The 22,977-nt window shown below is 36.8% G+C and overlaps 1 protein-coding gene across 4 annotated transcripts in view; it reads left to right on the top strand.

Moving 5' to 3' along the window:
- The window catches only part of Cadm2 (cell adhesion molecule 2), a 977,017-nt gene that overhangs the window by 728,138 nt on the left and 225,902 nt on the right, over nucleotides 1-22,977 (top strand). For all 4 annotated transcript variants that reach the window (NM_001047102.2, XM_087576479.1, XM_087576478.1 and 1 more), the window contains one exon: nucleotides 16,920-17,069. In NM_001047102.2, coding sequence (NP_001040567.1) covers nucleotides 16,920-17,069 — 150 coding nt within the window. The remainder of the gene's footprint in view (nucleotides 1-16,919; nucleotides 17,070-22,977) is intronic.

The following is a 22,977-nucleotide window of genomic DNA, read 5'->3' as shown; positions in this document are numbered from 1 at the left end:
TTTGTTATTTTTTTGTTGTTGTTATTGTTGTTTGGTTGGTGGGTCTCTTTTTTCTCTTTCTCTGATATAAATAAACTTCAGTGTTCATTTTGTTAATAATAAACATCAGCCCAATTCTTAGCTTCATACTTATAGCAATGGCCAGGGAATAAACGGAGCTTATTTATCACTAAACTCACCTAAAACTAAAGGAAGTTAATAAATCATGGATTTCAATAAGCCAACAGATGTGCTGTGATCTTCTAAAATGTTTTTAAATGTGTACAGTTCTACATCACCCCAAAGTACTGAGTTCAGCTCCCAGTAGGGCTGGATTACCTCAAATATTCAACACCAGCCATCAGCAGCTCTGGGAAGCCTCCTACTTCCTGTTGGTTATATATTTCACTTATACTATACAGCCTGGTTTCATGATCCATTTTTTGGCACAATAACTTGTAATTAATCCTGACACTTTACCTTTCAGTAAATGATGTCAACAATGACATTTGGGAACTTAATACAGTACCTCAAAATCACCCTGACTTTTAGTTACTTTTGATGCAATATACAACTATGAATTTCTGAGTGCAGAGTAAGGGCCAGCATCATCCGGGACTGCTTTCCTTCCGGTTTTCTGGTTTGCCAGCCTTAACACAAATGCTTTTCATCTGGCTCCCATTTTCCTATTATTCTCTAGAATTCAACTTTTAAAATTGTAAAATCAGAAGATTGCCAAATATCTTAATTTTTAGTAAGATCTGTTTTGTTAATTAAAATATAAACATTTTACTCTTATTATCTAGCCAAATAAAAATCCAACAACCACCATAAATGCACGCATTGGTAATCTCTAGCTTTTTTTCCTTTAGAATCAAAAGTATAATTCTTGAACCTGGCTTGTCTGCACAATTCTATACAAAGTATCAACTTTCATTTTTATATTTTCTCGCATCAGTTTGCACTTGCTCTAGCAGGGTAATGTTCCCCTAGATCTAATATGGCACTACAAAGGGCTTGTACATCAAAGCACATAAACATGAACAAGATGGGCGAAATCAACATTAATGAAATCTTTGTGCATTCAGAAATGATCAAACAGCGAAAAACACATCCCATTAGCCACTGTGTTATTACACATTTCCTTTCAAAAGGGAGATTGTTCCCCAGGGAATATTCTGTTGATTCGTATGTTACTACATATTGATCTCCACTTTAAATAATTAAGGTGATATCATCTGAACACAATGTTTATTTGTTTAGAAATTGTGTGCCCGTGGTTATAAGACACAATTGCATGCATTGTCAGGAAATGAGAAGTAAACTATATGTATAATTTCTTAATCAATAATTTTTAATCAATAATTTCCCATCAATAATTTATGCCAGTTACTACCTTGAGGGCTAAAATTCTATACCTAGATGATATTTATGTTATACTATTCAAAGGGTGAATTATTTATAAAGTTATAGGATAAAGTGAAAAATATCAAAAATCTTTTTCTTTTTAGAAGAACAATATTCATATGCAGGGGTACTCTGTTTAGCCACTAGGAGAAAGGCTCTGAACAAAGAAAACTCTCTTAAACATGAAATTTAAGTAGCTATTTTCCTTCTCCCTAATAACTGATTCAGCCTTTGGAATAGCTGGCAGGATGGTTCATCAATAAAGGTGCTTACCTTTCTTGTCATTTAAAGCTTGTAGTCTGCCAAGCCCCAAAACTTAAACTCAATGCCTAGGACCCACGTGGCAGGAGGGCAGAGCTCATTCCTACAAGTAGCACTCGGCCCTCATACTTGACGTGCGGTACATGCATCTCCACCCCAAAAAAATGTATTGCGGCCTTATATCCAAAATATACAAAGAACTCAAGAAGTTAGACCGCAGGGAAACAAATAACCCTATTAAAAAATGGGGTTCAGAGCTAAACAAAGAATTCACAGCTGAGGAATGCCGAATGGCTGAGAAACACCTAAAGAAATGTTCAACATCTTTAGTCATAAGGGAAATGCAAATCAAAACAACCCTGAGATTTCACCTCACACCAGTGAGAATGGCTAAGATCAAAAACTCAGGTGACAGCAGATGCTGGCGAGGATGTGGAGAAAGAGGAACACTCCTCCATTGTTGGTGGGATTGCAGACTGGTAAAACCATTCTGGAAATCAGTCTGGAGGTTCCTCAGAAAATTGGACATTGAACTGCCTGAGGATCCAGCTATACCTCTCCTGGGCATATACCCAAAAGATGCCTCAACATATAAAAGAGACACGTGCTCCACTATGTTCATCGCAGCCTTATTTATAATAGCCAGAAACTGGAAAGAACCCAGATGCCCTTCAACAGAGGAATGGATACAGAAAATGTGGTACATCTACACAATGGAATATTACTCAGCTATCAAAAACAACGAGTTTATGAAATTCATAGGCAAATGGTTGGAACTGGAAAATATCATCCTGAGTGAGCTAACCCAATCACAGAAAGACATACATGGTATGCACTCATTGATAAGTGGCTATTAGCCCAAATGCTTGAATTACCCTAGATCCCTAGAACAAACGAAACTCAAAACGGATGATCAAAATGTGAATGCTTCACTCCTTCTTTAAATGAGGAAAAAGAATACCCTTGGCAGGGAAGGGAGAGGCAAAGATTAAAACAGAGACTGAAGGAACACCCATTCAGAGCCTGCCCCACATGTGGCCCATACATATAGAGCCACCCAATTAGACAAGATGGATGAAGCAAAGAAGTGCAGGCCGACAGGAGCTGGATGTAGATCTCTCCTGAGAGACACAGCCAGAATACAGCAAATACAGAGGTGAATGCCAGCAGCAAACCACTGAACTGAGAATAGGTCCCCTATTGAAGGAATCAGAGAAAGAACTGGAAGAGCTTGAAGGGGCTCGAGACCCCAAAAGTACAACAATACCAAGCAATCAGAGCTTCCAGGGACTAAGCCACTACCTAAAGACTATACATGGACTGACCCTGGACTCTGACCCCATAGGTAGCAATGAATATCCTAGTAAGAGCACCAGTGGAAGGGGAAGCCCTGGGTCCTGCTAAGACTGAACCCCCAGTGAACTAGTCTATGGGGGGAGGGCGGCAATGGGGGGAGGGTTGGGAGGGGAACACCCATAAGGAAGGGGAGGGGGGAGGGGGATGTCTGCCCGGAAACCGGGAAAGGGAATAACACTCGAAATGTATATAAGAAATACTCAAGTTAATAAAAAAAAAATAAAAAAAAATAAAATAAAAAAAAATGTATTGCAAATAAGTAAAAATGAGCATTAAAATGAAGGTGCATCATTGTTAAAGACAAAAAAAAAAAACTAAAATGGCCATGGCATTTAGAGTGTAAATGAGTGTTTGTTTCTTTCTCAAAGGGGACAGAATCTGGGCATATGAGAGACAATCGTGTTTTAGTAAAAGTGCAAGTCAGTAAAACAGAGCTAAGCGTTTACCAGAAGGCTATTTATCATATAAATCAAAACAGCAGCAGCAACAACAATAACAAGCAAATGAAGGCTTGCCACCTTTACAAACCTTTAATGAACTCTGATAGAATTCAACAAAGTTTTTGATCTTGGGTTCATCTTTCACAGTGTTCACAATCAAATTCTTGGATGCAGAGTTAATATTAAAAAGTACAAAAAAACAAACAAAAACCCTCCTGTTTTCTGGGAAGGTAAGTGTATCACTCAACTTCTATTGATAGTTTTCCGTTACATGCAAGTGGCTTAGTGAGTAAAGGTGAGATCATGAGATCTTTAAAACATGAAGAGTTCTGTGTGTTCTGGCTTGACCATCCTTCCTGGCTCACCTTGGACGACCGCCCTGCTCCCCTTGGACCACCCCTAACTGCCTCACTTTGGACATCAATCTTATTGGATTGTTTCCCTTTGTTGTGTGAGCCTTTCCTGTAGTTCCTTCAACTGCCAAGCCTTTTTGGCTCTGATCTAGAGACCTTTACTTATAGCTGCTGGTTGAACAACACTGCTGGCTCTGCACTATCCTTGCCCTAAGGCTATTTTGGAACTGCTGGCTTTTCCTTGAAAACAGATAACAGTTAAAATGTTACCATTCCTCAACTGGGTACTTTTACTATTTGTTTTCTCGATTTTGCTGCTTTGTCCTCATTGACAATTCTGAACGGACAACTGTCATTTCTAGGAGATCCATTCAAATTATAGCTGTGGGAGGTCTACTGTCACCATCAAACACAGATCTGACAAATAAATTCATGTAATTGAAGTTCATTTTATTGAAGAATTCCACTAAAATATTAAAAATATGTTCTGAAAACATTGCACTATAATTATAGTTTAGTTGCTCAATATGAATTGAAATTATTCATTAAAATATGTACATTTTATATGTTTTATAAATACCTTTTTTCACAATTCAAAATTTACAGAAATACTATTCAAAAGAAATGCGAAGGCTCCTTGAAATATAAATAGGTATATTGATTGCTTTAATGAAATTATTTGTATTAAGTAAAGAGAATAATAAAGACAGTATTAACATAAAGGCAATGTCAATATTCTTATTTTTCAGAAATGTATAAAATATATGACAATTCTAAAGAATAGCTTTGAATATAGATGTTAAATTAAATCAATAACTAGTACTTTAAACTCAGTACTTTAATTAAATCTAATAAACTTTATTTTCTGTTTAAGGTTAAAGAAAACAACAAAGTCAGATTAAAAACCTAGGATATTTGTATTTGTAATTTGCCTATAATCGTTATCTTATTTTGCTATGGAACATTATGGCATATAGGTATATTGTATACTAGTTGTATATTATAAATTAATAGTTTAATATTTAACCACTTTCCTGTACTTTAAATTTCATATTTCTTCAAAAAAAATAGCGGGTTCAAATTTCTGTTGTATTTGATATTTAAAGTGTATTAAATTTAGTATTACTTATTTTTCTAATATATGAAACTTCTTAGAAAAATATGTATGCAACTTACTATTCTTTTAGACTATTCTCTGATTGAATTTTCTGCCAAGGAAATGCAATTTTAAATGATTTTTTCCTTCCAGAGGAAAATTGACTTTATTAGATGTAACTTTAAAAAAATACTAAATTTTTAAATATCAAATGATACTAAAATATAGGTTAATGAACTACAGTCTATACATAAGAACAAAAAACATTTAAGTTCCTTAGGGATCCATAAATACTTGCTAAAAATTAAAAATTATAATAAAGAATATATGGATTTAGTGATAATACTGAGTGATAAAAGTAATAAAACAGGCTAGAAAAATTATTCTATGTAGATAGAGCAACTTTGGTGTAAATTCTCTAAAAGGTTACAGTATTTAATATGTGGTTTACAGGATCACCTAGTCAGAGTCATTGTATGGATAAATTGGAGACATGGTTTTCCATAAGTTCTAAAGTTTGCTAAATACGAATGACCTAGAAACCTCATCTCACATTCCGGAAAACAGAAAGTCACACAGTTTCTAGAGGAGCATTAGGAGTCTGTGCCTCAGGAGCTGCATGGCGGGGCCGTTGTAAATCTGAAAGAGCCTTTTGTCAGGGATCAGAGCCAAAAAGAGGCGAGGTCCAAGCTTTGGGTATGCTGGAGTACCAGAGTGTGAGGCTCACAATGGCCGCCGTGAACTCCAGGGTCTGGTCTACAGGATTGTAACTCCCGAGGCTGCCAGTTTGGCACTGTTCTACTTCGATATCAGGAAGAGAAAGCCTCTCCAACCTTTCCTGGCCTTGCAGGACCCGCTGTCCGCCAGCTTTGTCTCTTTCCGGCTTTGGTCTGGCAGTTGTAATGGAACATGGGTCCCCCATGTGCATCCTGTCTCTATGGAAACTGGCAGGCAGCACGGGCTGATGGCCATGCTCCACAGTGGCTGGGATGAGGGATGGCACAGAAGGTGGAGATCAGGTGTTATACTCTAAATGGAAAGTTGAATGCAGGAAAAAGAAAGTTGACTCAAAGAAAAATAAAATTATTTGGTATAAGTCAATAGCTTTTAGGAATGTTCTAAAATCTAGAATCTAGAAAACAAAACAGAAAAGAGAAAACAAGACAAGGAAAATCTCTATGTGAAAGAAGAGAGGGTTACACCAAAAGGAGAACCAAGTTGCACTTAGTTATCAGTCTTAATTTTTCCTTCAATTTCCCACCTCATATGATAGACCATTCATTGTGGTTCCCTTGGGAATTGTAAACCTGCCTTCATGACATTAGTGTTTTGCCATCTAATAGACTTTAGTATGCAATGTGTTTCGGTCCACACAACTACTGAGCCACAACTTCCCCATTAGAAGGTTATTTGTTTTGAGTGCCTTTGGTAATTTAGTGGAAGTAATAACACGCTGTGTATGCACTTAGATGTATTTTTAGACTCTAATTTAGGCAACATGAATGATCTTGAACTTTTAACATGCGCATTCTTTATTTAAACACTCCCCAAACTAGTTGAGAGAAGGGATCACAGAGGAAGAGAGATAAAAAAGAGAAGAAAGAAAGGTTGGAGAACTAAGAGAGGAAAGAAAGAGAGAGATAGGGAGAGCTGAGAATAGCACGAAGGAAGTTTAGAGTAGATCATTGTTGCACATCATTTAAAAATGCACAGCCTATTTCTTTCCATCTTTTTGCTGGCTTTATATTTCACAACAATTAGCATATTTTACATGTACTGATCCACTTGGCATTTGTGCTTTTTGTAAACCAATAAATAAGAACCTCAACACAGGAAATGTATTTTGCATTTAATTATGTTTCTGAGAGAAAAGAAAATATTTTTAAAACAAACTGAAAAAGTATGCATGTCATTTAACTCTGGTGGCAGAACCTTTTCGGAATCAGATAACTGTACATAAATTTAGCAGATGTAGGAGCATGTAGCCATACCTTCAAAGGTTAAATTACAGGCCACTTTATAACTGGGGTTTTTGACACATTTTTATTGAAAAACTGCACCTTCCCATATTCCCTTGACTTCTTTTTGTTTTCTGTTATTATTTTTTAAGTCTGGATGTTTCTTGCAAAGAATCTTCCTCATTTTTACGAAGAGAAATATAATGAGAGATGCTAAATTACTGTTAATTTGCCCCCCCAAATTCGATCCTGTGTCCTTAAAAATCACGGACTGATAATTATTCCCCCTCTCAGTGGTACAAACTCCAGCCTCATTTTGTCTGTCTGGGACTGTCTCGGGTGGCCACTGCTCTCATAGAGGAAGCAGCCATGCATAGAGTGGACTGGTGCACTTTTGTGGTCTATGCTTAATCTCTAGCTCAGGAAAAGATAGAGAAACCATCGTTTCCACTCAGGCATTGAAGAGATAGCAAAGCTGGAAATGTATTGTTTGTGGGAGTGCAGGCATGTTTGGCGGTTAGTGCTAAAACATGCATTTTTTTCTGCCTCCTCTATTAACTCCACCCCTGTATTTTTCATGCTTCTTGGTTCTCATGGTTCATACAGCCTCCTAACCAACTTACAGTGTCCATTATTTAAGAACTGGCTACTTTGTGTCCTCTGGGATTATACGCTACTCATTTTTGAGGTTTGATAGGAAAAAAGAAGGGTAAAACTTGTGAGTGTGGGACAGCTTTTAAATAACTCAGGCCAATAGAAGAAAGGGCTCTGTTTATTTCCCCTTTAGCTTGAGGTTCCTTTACAACAGACAGAAGGAAATATTAGAGAAATAAAAAATACTAAAGAAGCTACTTGGCCTATGTCAAGCATGAAGGACATTAAGCATTTCAGTATATAAATTATTCTTTTTAAGTTCTTCTCTTAGTTAGGTGTTAGCAAATCATATTTGTAACACTAGTAAAAGTTTAAAACCACAGATGGCAGGTTGGTGCTAGCTGGACAGTCTAAGAAAACCTAGCACTTCAACCTCAATCAACGAGGAGGAGGGAGCAATGGGAACTTGTATCAAAATTTTTAATTAGTGTGATGATGGGTTAAAGGAATCAAAATCCAAGTGGAAAAGCTTTGCAGTTATTGTAACCAGAGACATCAATGATGGCTTTCAGTGGCGAACTGTAAATATTTAACAGCTTTCTCTATGGGGAACATCGTGGGCCTGTAGTGTTTGCCAATTTCTATGGTGAAAATATTCCCTCCGTGGTCAATTTCAAGCTACCAGCTTATGTCACTGAGTGCGGGTGGTGAGTCACAGCCCACGGGGACTCGGAAGCTGCTCTAAGCCAGTTTGTCCTCGTTACCCTTAAACTGAATTTCAAGGACATTCTTCACTTGCTAAAAAGAGGTGCGAGGGTTGGCATGTCTTTAACATGCTTGACTGCAAACTACACCCTTTTAAAATCATAGTTAAAGAAGCACATTCCCACTCTGTTCAGTTCATAACCAGTTAGTCAATGATTAAGCATAGAGTGCTTAGAAGACAAAAGTTTAAAATCTTGCTTCTATCTTTATGTCTGTATGAGTTTTAAGGTTTCCATATACCAGACCCCTAATCTTCAAGGGGGAGATGATGCCAAGATTACTTTTGCAGATTAAACCATGAATTCACCAACGGCACCTAGAATTATATCTAGTTTCATAAAACCCATTAAATTCCCCACTTCCTCTATATCTATTGGCAGTCTCTGATAGATGACGGGAAATAATACAAAGAAAAGATAGCAAAATGGGTGGTGAGACAAGAAAAAGGTACAGAATATCAAAATTCAGAGTGATCCTCCATCCAACAAAGCTGAAGAATGGCTTTCACTTACTTCACAGTTAAGGAATGTTGTCAACTCTTTTCCCCTGCTCTAGTGTATACATTTAGTACGATCTTTCCTCTTTTATTTTCTGCCCCTTCTTAGGGTTGTAATAGTATTTGATGTATCTGTTCTCAGTCGTTACTTCCATATTCTTTCATATACTCCTAATGATGTTTGGAAAGAAATAAAATGTGCCTCCTAGTATTTTTGCTAATATGCCATTTGTGATATTTGTCCATTTATTTTCATGTAGTAGAAGTCTATACATCTCCACCTTGATATCACCATGAACAAATTTAGCACGTCTGAATTACATTTAGGTCGTTCTGCTCTCACCAGCTCTCCGTCACATGCTAGCAAATGTGCTAAGAAAATATACTCACTTAGGCTGTTGAGTATCTCCTTGGGAACTTCCCTTTAAAATAGAGAATGCTATACAGTATAACTGATTCACAGGAAAAATACACTGCTACCAAAGTCTTTTATTATTTACATTATTTTCTTTTATTGAAAAGAGATTCCTTTCTCAAACAATACATCCTGATTATAGTTTCTCCTCCCCCTTTCCTCCCAGTTCATCCTCCTTCTCTCTCCTCCATATCAATAAAGAACAAACATCAAAGAGATAACAACCAAATATAAAAAGTAAATACAATACCTTTAAGGAAAAATACCATATTGAAAGTTGACACAGCAACCCAACAGGAGGAAAAGAGTCCAAGGAGCAGGCACGAGTCCGGGACCCGCTTGTAGCAGTGAAACATGCAGAACCGCATCACTGAGTGATACCCCATTACATAAATTAACAACAATCTTTTAAATTTATTTTTCTGTTGAGGGTTATCTAGGTTGTTTCTAGGTTTCTATCTATTATGATTAAAGCCCCAATGACATGGTTGAGAAAGTATCCTTGTGGTAGGACGGAATGTCCTTTGGGTGTATGCCTGACAGCAGCATAGCTGAATCTTTAGTTATATTGATTCCTCACTTTCGTAGGACATATGGCATTGGTGTCCATAGTGGGAGTACACATTTGCAATTCCGTCAGCAATAGAAGAATGTTTCCTTTATTCCACACCTTTGCCAGCATGAGCTCTCACTAGTGATTTTTGTCCTTAGCCTTTTAGACAGGTGTAAAATGTAATCTCAAAGTAATTCTGATGTGCATTTCCCTGAGGGCTAAGGACACTGAACATCTCTTTAAGTGTTCCTCGGTATTTGAGTTTCCTCCACTGAGAATCTGTGTATAACTGTAGCTAATTTTAATTGGATTATTTGTTTTGTTTTGATGTCTAGTTTCATGAGCTCTTTATATATTTTGGATGTTAATCCTCGGTTGAATGGGGAATTGATAAAAATCTTTTCCCGTTCTGTAGACTGTCTCTTGTGGAATGCCTATGTCCTGTGACTTTCAGAAACTTTTCAGTATTATCAGGTCCCACTTCAAAAGTGTTGACATTATGGCTTATATTATTGGTGTTCTGTTCAAGAAGCCTTCTGTGGTGCCAATGACTTCTAGGATCTTCCTTGCTGACTCTTGTATCAAGCTCAGTGGATCTAGTTTTATATTGAGCTCTTTGATCTGCTTTTACTAGACTTTTGTTTAGGGTGATACATATGGATTTATTTGTATTTTTCTACACACAGACACCCAGATTGAAAACACCATTTCTTTTTCCCAGTGTGTATTTTTTGTTTCTTTATAAAAAATCGGGTGTATTTGGTGTTCATTCATATTTAGGTTTTCAATTTTATTCTGTTAATAAATATGGTTGCTTTGTGTCAATATACTATTTCTATAGTAAAACTTGACTACAGAGAAGACTATATCTCTGTAGTAAAACTTGAAATAGTGAATTGTGGGTGCAGGTGGGATGTTGAAGTCTCCCACTATTATTGTGTGAAGTGAAATGTGTGCTTTCAGCTTCATTAAAGATTTTTTTTTCAAAGAATGTAAGTTCCCTTGCATTTGGAGCAGAGATGTTCAGAATTGATAGTTCATATTGGTGGACCTTTACTTTAATGAATATGAAGTGTCCTTCCTTATCTTTTTTTGATAACTTTTTGTTGAAAGTCCATTTTGTTCGATATTAGAATGGCTACTCCAGCTTGTTTCTTAGGACCATTTGCTTGGAAAGTTTTTACTAGCCTTTTACTCTGAGGTAGTGCCTATCTTTGTCACTGAGGTGTGTTACCTGTATGCAGCAAAATGCTGGGTTCTTTACCTATCCAGTCTGTTAATCTATGTCTTTTTATTGGGGAATTGTGTCCATTGATGTTAAGAGATATTAAGGAATAGTTGATTGTGGTTTTCTGTTGTTTTTGTTATTAGAGGTAGATTTATGTTTGTGTGGCCATCTTCTGTGTTTGTTGAAAGATTATTTTCTTTCTTTTTCTAGGATATAGTTTCCCTCCTTGTGTTGGGGTTTTCCATCTATTATCCTTTGCAGAGCTGGATTTGTGGAAAGATATTATGTAAATTTGGTTTTGTCATGAAATATCTTGGTTTCTCCATTTATTTTAATTGAGAGTTTTGCTGGTTATGGTAGCCTGGGCTGGCATTTGTGTTCTCTTAGGGTCTGTCTGACCTCTGCCCAAGATGGACTAACTTTCATAGTCTCTATTGAGAAGTCTGTTCCAATTCTTATAGGTCTCCTTTTGTATGTTACTTGACCTTTTTCCCTTACTGATTTTAATATTCTTTCTTTGTTTTGTGTATTTGGTGTTTTGACTATTATGTGACAGGAGAAATTTCTTTTCTGGTCTAATATATTTGGTTTTCTTGTAGGCTTCATTTATGTTCATAGGCATCTCTTTCTTTAGGTTTGGGAAGTTTTCTTCTATAATTTTGTTGAAGATGTTTACTAGCCCTTTAAGTTGGGAATCTTCGCTCTCTTCTATACCTATTATCCTTAGGTTTGGTTTTCTCATTGTGTCCTGGGATTTCTGGATGTTTTGGGCTAGGAACTTTTTTCATTTTGCATTTTCTTTGATTATTGTGCCAATGTTTTCTATGGTATCTTATGCCACTGAGATTCTCTCTTCTCTCTCTTATATTCTGTTGGTGATGCTTACATCTATGACTCCTGATCTCTCTCCTAGGTTTTTCTATCTCCAGAGTTGTCTCTCTTTGTAATTTCTTTATTGTTTCTATTTCTGTTTTTAGATCCTGATTTGTTCAATTCCTTTACCTGTTTGGTTGTTTTCTTGTAACTCTTTAAGGGACTTTTGTGTTTTCTCTTTAAGGGCTTCTACTTGTTTACCTTTGTTCTCCTGTACTCCTTTAAGGAAGTTATTTATGTCCTTCTTAAAGTCATCTATCATCATCATGAAATATGATTTTTTTTATTAACTTGAGTATTTCTTATATACATTTCGAGTGTTATTCCCTTTCCCGGTTTCCGGGCAAACATCCCCCTCCCCCCTCCCTTTCCTTATGGGTGTTCCCCTCCCAACCCTCCCCCCATTGCCGCCCTCCCCCCAACAGTCTAGTTCACTGGGGGTTCAGTCTTAGCAGGACCCAGGGCTTCCCCTTCCACTGGTGCTCTTACTAGGATATTCATTGCTACCTATGAGGTCAGAGTCCAGGGTCAGTCCATGTATAGTCTTTAGGTAGTGGCTTAGTCCCTGGAAGCTCTGGTTGCTTGGCATTGTTGTACATATGATTTTAATCTTGTTTTTCTGTGTTGTTTTGTGTGTTGGGGTATCCAGAACTTGCTGTGGTTGGAGAAATGGGTTCTGATGATTCCAAGTAGACTTGGTTTCTGTGGTTTACCTTCTTGTGTTTGACTCTTGCCATTTGGTTACCTCTGATATTAGTTGGTTTTGCGGTCTGTGACTGGAGCTTATCCCTCCTGCTGGCCTGTGGACCTGTGACCTTAGAAATGAGAGCACTCTTGGGAGACCAGCTCTCTCCAGGCAGGTTTTGAGTCCAGAGGACTGTGGGAGCGGATAGAGACCAGAGGGAGATCTTTGCATCTTGATATCTTTTTAATTTCTCTATTCAGTGACTTAAAGATTTGATCAGCTAATTTTCCCTTGCTTGAATAGTTACCACAAATATAAATTATTTGAGGCCTTGATTTCTTTCTCAGTCTGTTTGTCAATAGTAGAAGACTACTGATTTTTGTGAGTTAATTTTGTATCCAGCTATTTTGCTGAGTTTTATCAGCTCTAAGAATTCCTTGGTGGAAAATTTAGGTTCAATTTTATATTCTATCCTATCATCTGCAAATAGCAATACTTTGAGCTCTTCCATTACAATTTTTGTCTTGTTGATCTTCTTCAGTTGTCTAACTGGTCTACTTAAGAATTCAAGTACTATATTGAATAGATAGGGAGAGAGTGGGCAACCTTATCTTGTTCCTGATTTCTTGGAATTGCTTTGAGTTTATTTCCATTTAATTTGATGTTGAATATAGACGCTGTAAACTGTCTTTATTATTTTTAGGTGTGTCCCTTGTATCCCTAATATCTCTAGGACTTTATCATGAATAAGGTGTTGATGTTTTGTTTCTTAGTTTCTATTTCCTCTCTGAATATGTTGGCCAATGTCTTCTGTTGCCTATTTTTCTGGCCTGCTTAACTGGTGTATTAACTGGGAATTCCTGGGGAAGGGGCTATTTCAGGCTGGGATACATGGATAAGTTGGGAGAAGGAAATTTGGAGAAGGAGGTTTTTGTGATCCCTTATGGTTAATGTTAGAAAAGAAAGGGAAACCTCAGCAGGTTTCCAGCTACAGAGCAAGGATGAGACTGGGGATCAGGAAGTGAAGAGACTGGATTTCAGGAGCAATGAGAGAGCTGTGAGTCTGTCTTCAGCCTACTTGTTACCCTGGGAGGAGCAGCCCTTGGATTAACAATGGGTGCCTGCTGGAGTTTCAGCTACAAGTTGGGGGAGGAACTTTAGAAGATATTATTTTGTGGGATGGACAGAAAATGGGGTCTGGCTGGACAGATGGCTGTAGTTGATGTTCTGTTGCAGCTCGGGTATGAGACTGGGGATTGAGTCTGAAGAAATAAAGTGAAAGTAGAAAGTTTGTGAGCAATTTACTTGGTTTCTCTGTCAGGCATAACCTGTGGCAACCTAATAATTCATTTTGAATTAAGGAAGTTAACAGATACTAATACAACTAAAAATATGAATTCAGTACAAAGAGAGGAGTTAGTAAATTATGAATAATAGTTGCCTGGAATAAGTTTTCTCCAAGATGGTTGAATACATTGAAATCAATGCTGACTGAACCAGATTTCCTTTCTTTACATCAGTTTTTCTCAGGTTTGAGGTTACCTTGCTGGTTCATTAGCAGCTTTCTCTCCCTCTATCTACCCTGTAAATGGGAATGCCTGAAAGACAAGGAAGTAGTATGCCTCACGTCATGTGCACATAATAAATGAAGTCAGGATGCATCGCTCACTTCACCTGATGTTTAATTTTCCCACTGAGGAAACTTCTTTGGAAAGATGTCCTGAGATTCAAAGGCAAAGTTGAGTCATGAGGGGTTAAAAAGAGAAAGGTCACAGTGACTCAGTATTCTATCCTGGTTAGAAGTAGTTGTAAATGGCAATTCAGACGTCTGAGAAGTTGTTTGACTGCCTGCCACACGGGCTTTTAAATTGATTTTGGAAACCACATGTCCTAAGGGTGTTTAGGATTAGTCGATTTGCCACATGAGTTTGCTCTGTATTTGTAAAACTAAATTATTCGATTTTCAAGAATTTAATGCTGCAAGAAAAAGAGAACTGAAATCATACTACCTTAAAGTCAGAAACTGAGAGAAATGTTGGAGGGATACAGTTCTTATATCCACCCTTGAAGGGCCTGATGCAGGGGTGTGGATTCATATTAAAACCTAACATGGAGATAAACCCTTAGTTTGTTCTCGTTCTCTCTCTCTCTCTCTCTCTCTCTCTCTCTCTCTCTCTCTCTCTCTCTCTTCCTTCCTCTTTTCTCTCCCTTTCCTTCTCTTTCTTCCTGCTTTTTGTGGACCAACAGTATTCGCATTTCACGAAACAGTAGAACAGTTATGACCCAGCAGCTACTGTGGAATGAGAAGAAGAAATGTTGAACTTTCAGAATAAACTTCCAATGGTTCGTTGACTTTGGTTCACCATGGGAAAAGAAAAAAAAATCACTTAACCTCCCAGTGTCAGTTTACCCATCTGTGAAATGAGAAGGATAATATTTTCTTATGGGATGCTTTGAAAATTATTCTAGATAAAATTGTTGCAAGCATCGCTAACTTTTCTCCCTGAATTCTTTAAAGAAACAGACAGTATTGTTCATGTACTTGTTGATAGTCAAAGCATCATCTGGGTTGAGCCATGTATATTTATTAGCAGTTGTGATACTTGGAGAGTCTCCCCTGGATTGCTCAATTTATGCATGTTATTAACACCAGGGGGTCCAAGTAATGTACCTTAAAACCATACTGAACTCCATATTCATGAACTGATAATCCCAATCACTCTCTGTTTCTGAGCAAACTCCTGTTTGCTTGGGCATGTTTTGGTTTACCCCATCTCACATTACAAGACTGATAGGTCTCTGTGCTCCCTGCCTGCGGTCATCACTGAGCAGAAGTCAAAATACACCTCATGTTTTCTGTTGAATTTCGAGCAAACTATCAAAGAATATATTATTCAAAACTCCAATGTCAAATTCAAAATTCATCTTAAAGCTTACAGGGAAGTGTCCTGGGGAGTTGTCATGATGACTTGAAGGGGCTGGCAAGGAGGAGATAATGCTCCTGATAAAAGATTTTAATACTCCAAAGTCTTGATTATGGAATGTGGTCATGAACTTCTGTGATCCTGTCATTTAAGACTGGAAAAAATGCTTCCCTTCAGGCCCTTTTGTCTCTTCTGGTGCCAATCAACAGGCATCTTGGTAATAAACTTCTTTATGCCAGTGGCTCCCATATAACCTCAAGTGGTGCTTGGAATAATGACAAAATCATTACAAAGGAAAGAAGAAGAGAGATACAATTCATGAGTGCGATTAAGCCATCCTAATGTCCTTGAATATGTAAATTATTTTGACTTAATGAACTACCTTGCTCACATAATAGTCTTGTAACCTGACTCTAGTACATCCTTTTCATCTCTGTGAATGTTTGGTATCAGACTTGATGGACTTTTTATCCAGATCAATGCAGAAATGAAATGTATAGATTGGTGCATGCGGTAACTGTTTAAATTGTTAGAACTTCTGTGCCTGTTCGGTAAATTCATTGCATAGATTGCATTAATAATTAATATATACATGTGAATTAGAAATAATTAATAATTAATATATACATGTGAATTAGAAAACTTGGTTGTATACCAACTCTATACAAATTGGCAATTCATTTAAGAAACCAAGAAGACGTTTTTCCTTAATTATGAAAAAAAGATAATTATTACAGAAAATTTGACGAAACAGTCATAAATATCTCCTTGGGTAACAGCCATGTATGTGTGCACACATGTTGGAGCCTGTATAGTTGCGGTTGCTAGGGAGAAAATATATCATTGTTGTTAATCAGGCTGACCACAAATTCCTGGAGTACAGGGGCTCTCTCTGCTTACAGAGTAACTCGTATGACTACAGGTGAATGCCACCACACCAGGATGTTGAAATATTTCAAGGACTATTCTATAGGACAAATATTCCATTTTTATAGAATAGTCACATTGTTTTGCCAACATTTTGTATTTTAGAAAAAGCTCTATAAGGTTTCCCAGTAAAGTGGGATTCATTTTTCATCTCCCTTATCATAAATTCACTCTAAAGTTCTAGTTTTTATATATTATGAGCTTTGTTCTACATCATAAAAAGCTACCAGGAAAGTGTTTTATGTATTTCCTAGGCTCCTGCAGAGAGGTTAATTCATGCAACATCGTCGTCTGCCTTACCTTCAACAATGACTCCATCTAATAACACACAACCAACTCTAGGCCAAGGGAAATTAAAGATTATTGTATTAGTATTGGAATACATCTTCCTGTGTGCCTAAGAGAGATACATATTCTGAGAAATAGAATAAAATATAAAGTGCCAGTAGTGTGGGCTAATGATTTTAAATTGTTTTTCTATATTTTGTCCTCTATACATTTGGTAGCTTAAGTTTTATTTTGAGGAAATCCTGATGTCCAATGTAGAACATGGAAATTAATCATTTTATAACTTTCATTTAATCAACATTTTCTTTAATCTCCTTTTAGGCAGCCAAGGGCAGTTTCCACTAACTCAGAATGTCACGGTTGTTGAAGGCGGAACTGCAATTCTGACCTGCAGAGTTGATCAAAATGATAACACCTCCCTCCAGTGGTCGAATCCAGCTCAGCAGACTCTGTACTTCGATGACAAGAAAGGTGAATACATTCGCCCAGGAATGGTTTAAATGTGTTCTGAAATACCCTAATTATAATGAATTTATTCTCCTAAGATGATTCAAATTATTCCTTTTGATTACTAAACTGCTGCTGCTTGTCCTTAAACATGATAAATATTAAATACTTTACTTTGCAAGTCATAAACACCAAAGACAACCTGTGTCAACTTCCTAATAAAATAAACAGCTTCAATTCTAGTTGAAAATGCTTTCCCTGCCTGCTTCTCACACTCACCTGATTGCCGTATTCTTTCACTTTTGGGAGATTCCTTGTTTGTAGAGTGAATTTTTTTCTCATGTTGGGTAATATGCTGCTGTTTTATATCTTAATTTTACATATGTAAAGGATGCTTTCAATAGAAAAAGGTTTGTCTTATAGATTTATTGTTATGAATTAGATCAGCAAGAAAAACACTATAGAAATTATTTATCTAATAATGATAATTAGAGTCATGTTCAAAAAACAAAAATTCATTAAGAAACTGTATTTATTATGTGCATAGAGGGAAAGTAGACTTGGACTCCATTAATTAACTGGAGGCTTCCAATTAGAGAAAACATAAATTAGGATTTGAATGTTTTAGTGGTGAAGAAACCATACTCTGAAACTCAAGCAAAAATCTAATAATGTGTCAAGTTGTTAATTCTCTATCCACAATTATAACAGCAAATAAATTAGTGAGTTTGTGAATTGTAATAAAATATGGAAATATTATAAATAAATTTTCATTATACAAGAAAGAATATAGGATTTAGGTATTACATAATTAAAACATTTTACATATATTAAACATAGGTGGAATTTCTCTGTCTTTAATATTATTGATAGAAAATATTTTTGAAGGTATTACATTTTTAATATATAATGAAACAAATATGTAATTAGATAAGTGAGATGAGTTGAAGTATATTGAGCATCTCTTTGTGAGAGAATAGACTGATTGGAGTATCTGCTATGATACATAGTCAGTAGTGTAGATGACAAATAACTAAAAGAACAGAATATGTTAGATGGTAAAGGTCACTCGTGACAAAACATAGATGTGGATTTAAGTCTGTGTTAGTTAAGATTCTATGAAGCGGGGCTGGAAACATGACTCAGAGATTCAGTGTGTACTCTTCTCCCAAAGAACCCAATCTGAGAATCCCCAGTGAGAGAAATAATAGGATAGATGAGTGGATAGTTTGACTTCCGTTTTGAGTGATTGTGGTGGAAAACAGGTTTAAAATACTCAAGAGCAGGCTATGGAGCTGCAGACACTAGGAATTTTTCCCTCATAGCCTGTGCCTAAAAGTAGAACTGCCTTCCCAACAGTTGGCCTCAGAAAGTCTCTCAAGGATTTCAACAGATTGAATGAGACCTACTCATGAGAATATTCTCCATTAACAAAACTAAAAAATTCAATACTGGCTTTTAAACAATAGTTTTATGGCAACAATGTAAACTTTTGTTTTACCAAATATTTGAAGACAATAGTTTCCTCTTTCCAGCTAATGAGACATTTGATATTTCCACAGATATTTGATAGAAATAAGAATATAGATGGTGGCATATATTAGTGTCTGCCTTTCCAGCACCAGGATTATAAGAAGGGCACCACCACACCAGGTTTGTGGTGGTGGTGGTGATGGGGTGTTGTTGTTGTTGTTTTATTAGGATGGTTTAGCACTTTATTGACTTAGCCATCTCCCAGACAGTAGGGTTTTTTAAATGTACAAAATACTACCAAAGAAAAATTTGTCACAACTGTTTTCCATGGATAAAATAACATTAAATCTCTCTATTTTGTGGCTCAATCATCACGTTGTTGAATGCTAGCAAGCTCTGCTTTTAAATGGGTCCCATGCTTTTTCAAGATGAAGAGAGTATGCTTACATCTGACATTTACAATTGACAGGTCACATCCTCAGGCACAAAGACAAAAATCTATATTAACTGCCCTTGCCTTTCTTCCTGTGGTTCTATAAGTTATCCTTTACAGAGCATCTAAAACTGGAATTGATTCTGAGTATTTCTAGCAAATGCAGTTGTCCTGTCATACATAGAGCAACTCGTAATACAATATCTGCAAAGAGTTGCAAGTAGGCAACGCTTCTTCTGAGCGATAAACATGCAGTGCAGAAAGCCCACAGTGTATTTTCAACATCTACCTACCTATTATTGCATCTTTGGACTTTGGTTAAATACATAATGTAACTGATCACATCAATTCTTGAAGTACATGTTTGATTCACTGTTCCTTTCTTAAAGGAACATTGCAACGGCCCAGCTCCCAACACCCACCCATTACACCTCTCTCATTGCATAACAGATCTCTGTCTACTCTTATCAACTAAAATACCAACTGGAATACTATAGTAGAGATAATTTTGCAGAGAAACTCCTTCATAAATGCCAGTCAAACTTGGTTATTCCTTCACCTGTCATTGATTCAGTCCCTATATGATATCCTATTTGAATGAGTATCTATTAGTAATGTTCCTCAAATATATGCACTTGCAAATGAAGTGTGTTTGGAAAGGCAAATCCCTAAATGTTTCTATTTGTGAAGAGTGAATGATCCAGAAAGGTGGCCCAATTCTCCATTTGGAATTAGAGACAACCTGTTCACCGATAGTGATGAGCAAAGCATGCCTGAAGATGGACAGGTGATAATCAGTTAAAATTAAACTGAAAATTCTTTGGTGAGGATATCTATTAAATGTGAGGATCCGGAACCATCTTTATGGAGACACATGTTAGACCTGAGGGAATTGGTTAACATGACACTTACCTGACCACATTTATAACCAGAGTTAAGTAAAAATTATGATCTAGTCTACATTTTGGCATGTTTATTGTAATAACATAACATTCCACAGATACTTGATAGAAATAAGAATAACTTCCACAGATAGAAATAAACTATTCACAAGCTAAGGAACCTTATTTCCAAACCTACAGCTGAGGAGAGGAGTAAAGAGATTTTAATTCTGACATTTTTGTCTTGGTTGCAAGTAGGAGGTCCACATGGAGGAAAACTTCAGCACATTCTGTCTTTCTTTGATTGTTTGAAACAACTTTTTATATATGCAGGGCTGCTCTGCAGTTCCTAGTGAAGGAGGGATACCTTGAACCCTAGTCGTCCTCTCGAGGGCAAACAGATGTCAACTTTTTGCCTCCAACTTTTTCCTTAAAGCACAGATACTCCCTTCACACTGTTGAGAATAAGACAAAGGGACACATTTCAAGTGTTTCTACAAAGAGCAATTACATGATAAGAGAAATGTCTTGTACCTGATTTGAACAATTCAGTAGCCAGATGCACATAACTGTACTTAGACTCTTTGAATAGACACTTAAAATTCCAGTGCTTAAGCGCACATGCATCACATACCAAATATTATACAGCTGACAGTTACTCTTTGGAAAGATGGTTCCAGAAATAGATTGTTCTTTACATGGCATAGCAACATTGTTGAATTAGATACAGGTAGTAGAATATAAAGCCTGCAAGGAAGAATCACATGGCTGTCACAAACTAGGCATTCAATGTTAGACAAATGAAAATATGTTGTTGAAATGATAAGCATTGGGTCAGAAATGATTTTTGATCATGCCATAGACTCACAGTGATTATTGACTCCTCTCCAAATCAGGTGATCTCGGGCAGTTAGATTAGAACCTCATTTTTAATAGGTTCCTACCTGTTCTGTTTATACCTGAAGATAAGAAGTCATTAACCTTGGAAGTAGAAATTCACACTCCCATTCCCTTTTGCACTGCTATAGATAAGTTATTTTGTTTTAATATTTAGGAATTTTTAAAAGATTAAATGAAAAATAAAATCAAGAAGACCATGCAGGAGTGCACCGGGTTTAGAGAAAGCTCGGCTCCTATTGCCCAGGCAGCATTTCCTCCTCCCTCCATTTAAACAGAACTCATCCCCACTGTTCCAAATGTTTGGAAAGCAGGTGGAACAGTGTGGGTTTGCAAAGACAGCGAAAATGTGGAGCAGAGGTCATTATAACTCCACAGGAATGTTTCATAGTATTTGACAATAGAAATAAAAAAATCAATTAGATCATGGTGTCTGTTTCTCTGCAGGCAAAGGATAAAACAATTGAAGTAGCAAAAGCTGATCACTTCATTTTCAGCAAACAATTCTATCCGTTCCTATTTACAATTACCTTAGCAAGCATCTTCAGGAGCACATAGTGTACACATTCAACAGTTACATCTCTATGTGCTTGGACTTAACGTTATATAAAAATGCAAAATACATTGCTCGGTGGTATTTTAATTTACCGGATTTTTGATGGGGGGGTGGCTTTGCCTGCCCTAAAAGCATAAAGACTTAATGTCGCTTAGATCTCTAGTACTCTTGTAAAATGCCAACTAGGTATGGAGGCTTCCTAAAATCCCAGCATTTGGGAAGCAGACATAAGAGATCCCTAGAAAAAGCAACCAAATCAAAAATCTCAGGATTTCAGCATAAGACTGTGTTAGTAAGTAAAGCACAGTGATGTAGGTAGCTACTGAGAGCAGCCTCTTCACAGTCATGCACAAATGCTCCTTACATACACATAAGCATGCAGACATATGTACATGCACACTTTGTTCACAACCACATGCACAAACATTGCCTGATACTTCCAAAGGTTTCCTAAAGGAGTGCAAGCATCTCCCAGGAGCAGAGCTCTAAGTCACTGGTGTTAATTATGCAATTATTCTGCAGATAATTTTACACTAATATTGAGCACAAAGGAAAGAGAAGAGCATGAATGAAGTTTCCTAAAACGAGAGTGATAAAAAAAAGAAGAGAAATGAGGTGAATTTTAGATGAAGGTCAACTTCTCATGGTTCCATACCAATCAATGACAGTTCATAGTGTCTGTACATGCACCTGGTGTCAATCACTTTGACAAGGTTGAAAATATTAAAGATGAGCAGAGCAAAGCAGGTATCAAGGTGGATATATAAACAGACTCTTCAACTCTTCAAGACTTGAAGATTGTGGATAGTAACCTTGTGTGGGTTAATTTGTGCAAGCGCAGACCTCTAATTTTTTTTGTTTACTCTGTATGGAAGACTTCTATTTGTTGCCTTCATTTATTTAATCTTCAGAAACCACAACTGATTCTAGGACCCTGCTCCAAAGATAGCTTCTTTGGAACTGTTCTCTTAGGTGCAACTCACACCTCAATCGTACAGCACCACAATAATTTTATACTAATTAGGAAATCGTGTAGCAAATCCAACATATTGAACCAAAGGAATCAGGTTCCCACTTGGAAATTAGTGTTACACTTAAGTAAACAGAATGTAAAAACTCCATGTGGAGAGACAAACATACTTAGGGAAATCAACAACCATGAAATATCAAGGTCCTAGCAACAGCGGAAAATGGTCTGATCTTTGGGCTTAAAGACCCTTCAGTTCCAGCTTTGTCTTGCAACAGAGTAGCAAGGATGCAGTTTGTGGAGATAAGCAAGTTGTGTCTCTCACTTTTCTGACACTATAACACCCTCTTTGTGTCTTCCCCAGGATGAATATAAGTGGAAACTATATGCCAAGGCTTCCTGGGTATATTAGTACCTCAAGGCAAAGAGCAGGAAAGATAATCAGAAAGTAACATGCCCAGTATATAACACACGTAAATCCACTAAGACATTGCATTATGTTGTGTTCATAACTGCCTTCAGTGTTCACTGATTCTTTAGAAGGAGAGAAAAGGTTCAGTAACATATTGCATTCTGCAAAATTAGGTTGATGTGACTCCATACTTCAAGAAGGTGATATAAATGTTAAGCTTCCATTTCTGTTAGTGGGGAATCCATTTCGATTAAACACACAGAAAACATTCAGTTATACAATTGATAATTATTGCCTCTACATCTTTATGATG

Source organism: Rattus norvegicus, chromosome 11 (genome assembly GCF_021556685.1).
Source record: "Rattus norvegicus strain SHRSP/BbbUtx chromosome 11, alternate assembly SHRSP_T2T, whole genome shotgun sequence".
In the NCBI taxonomy this organism is placed as follows: Eukaryota; Metazoa; Chordata; class Mammalia; order Rodentia; family Muridae; genus Rattus; species Rattus norvegicus.
Note: the sequence above shows the minus strand (reverse complement) of the source record. Positions and strands in the feature narration are given on the sequence as shown.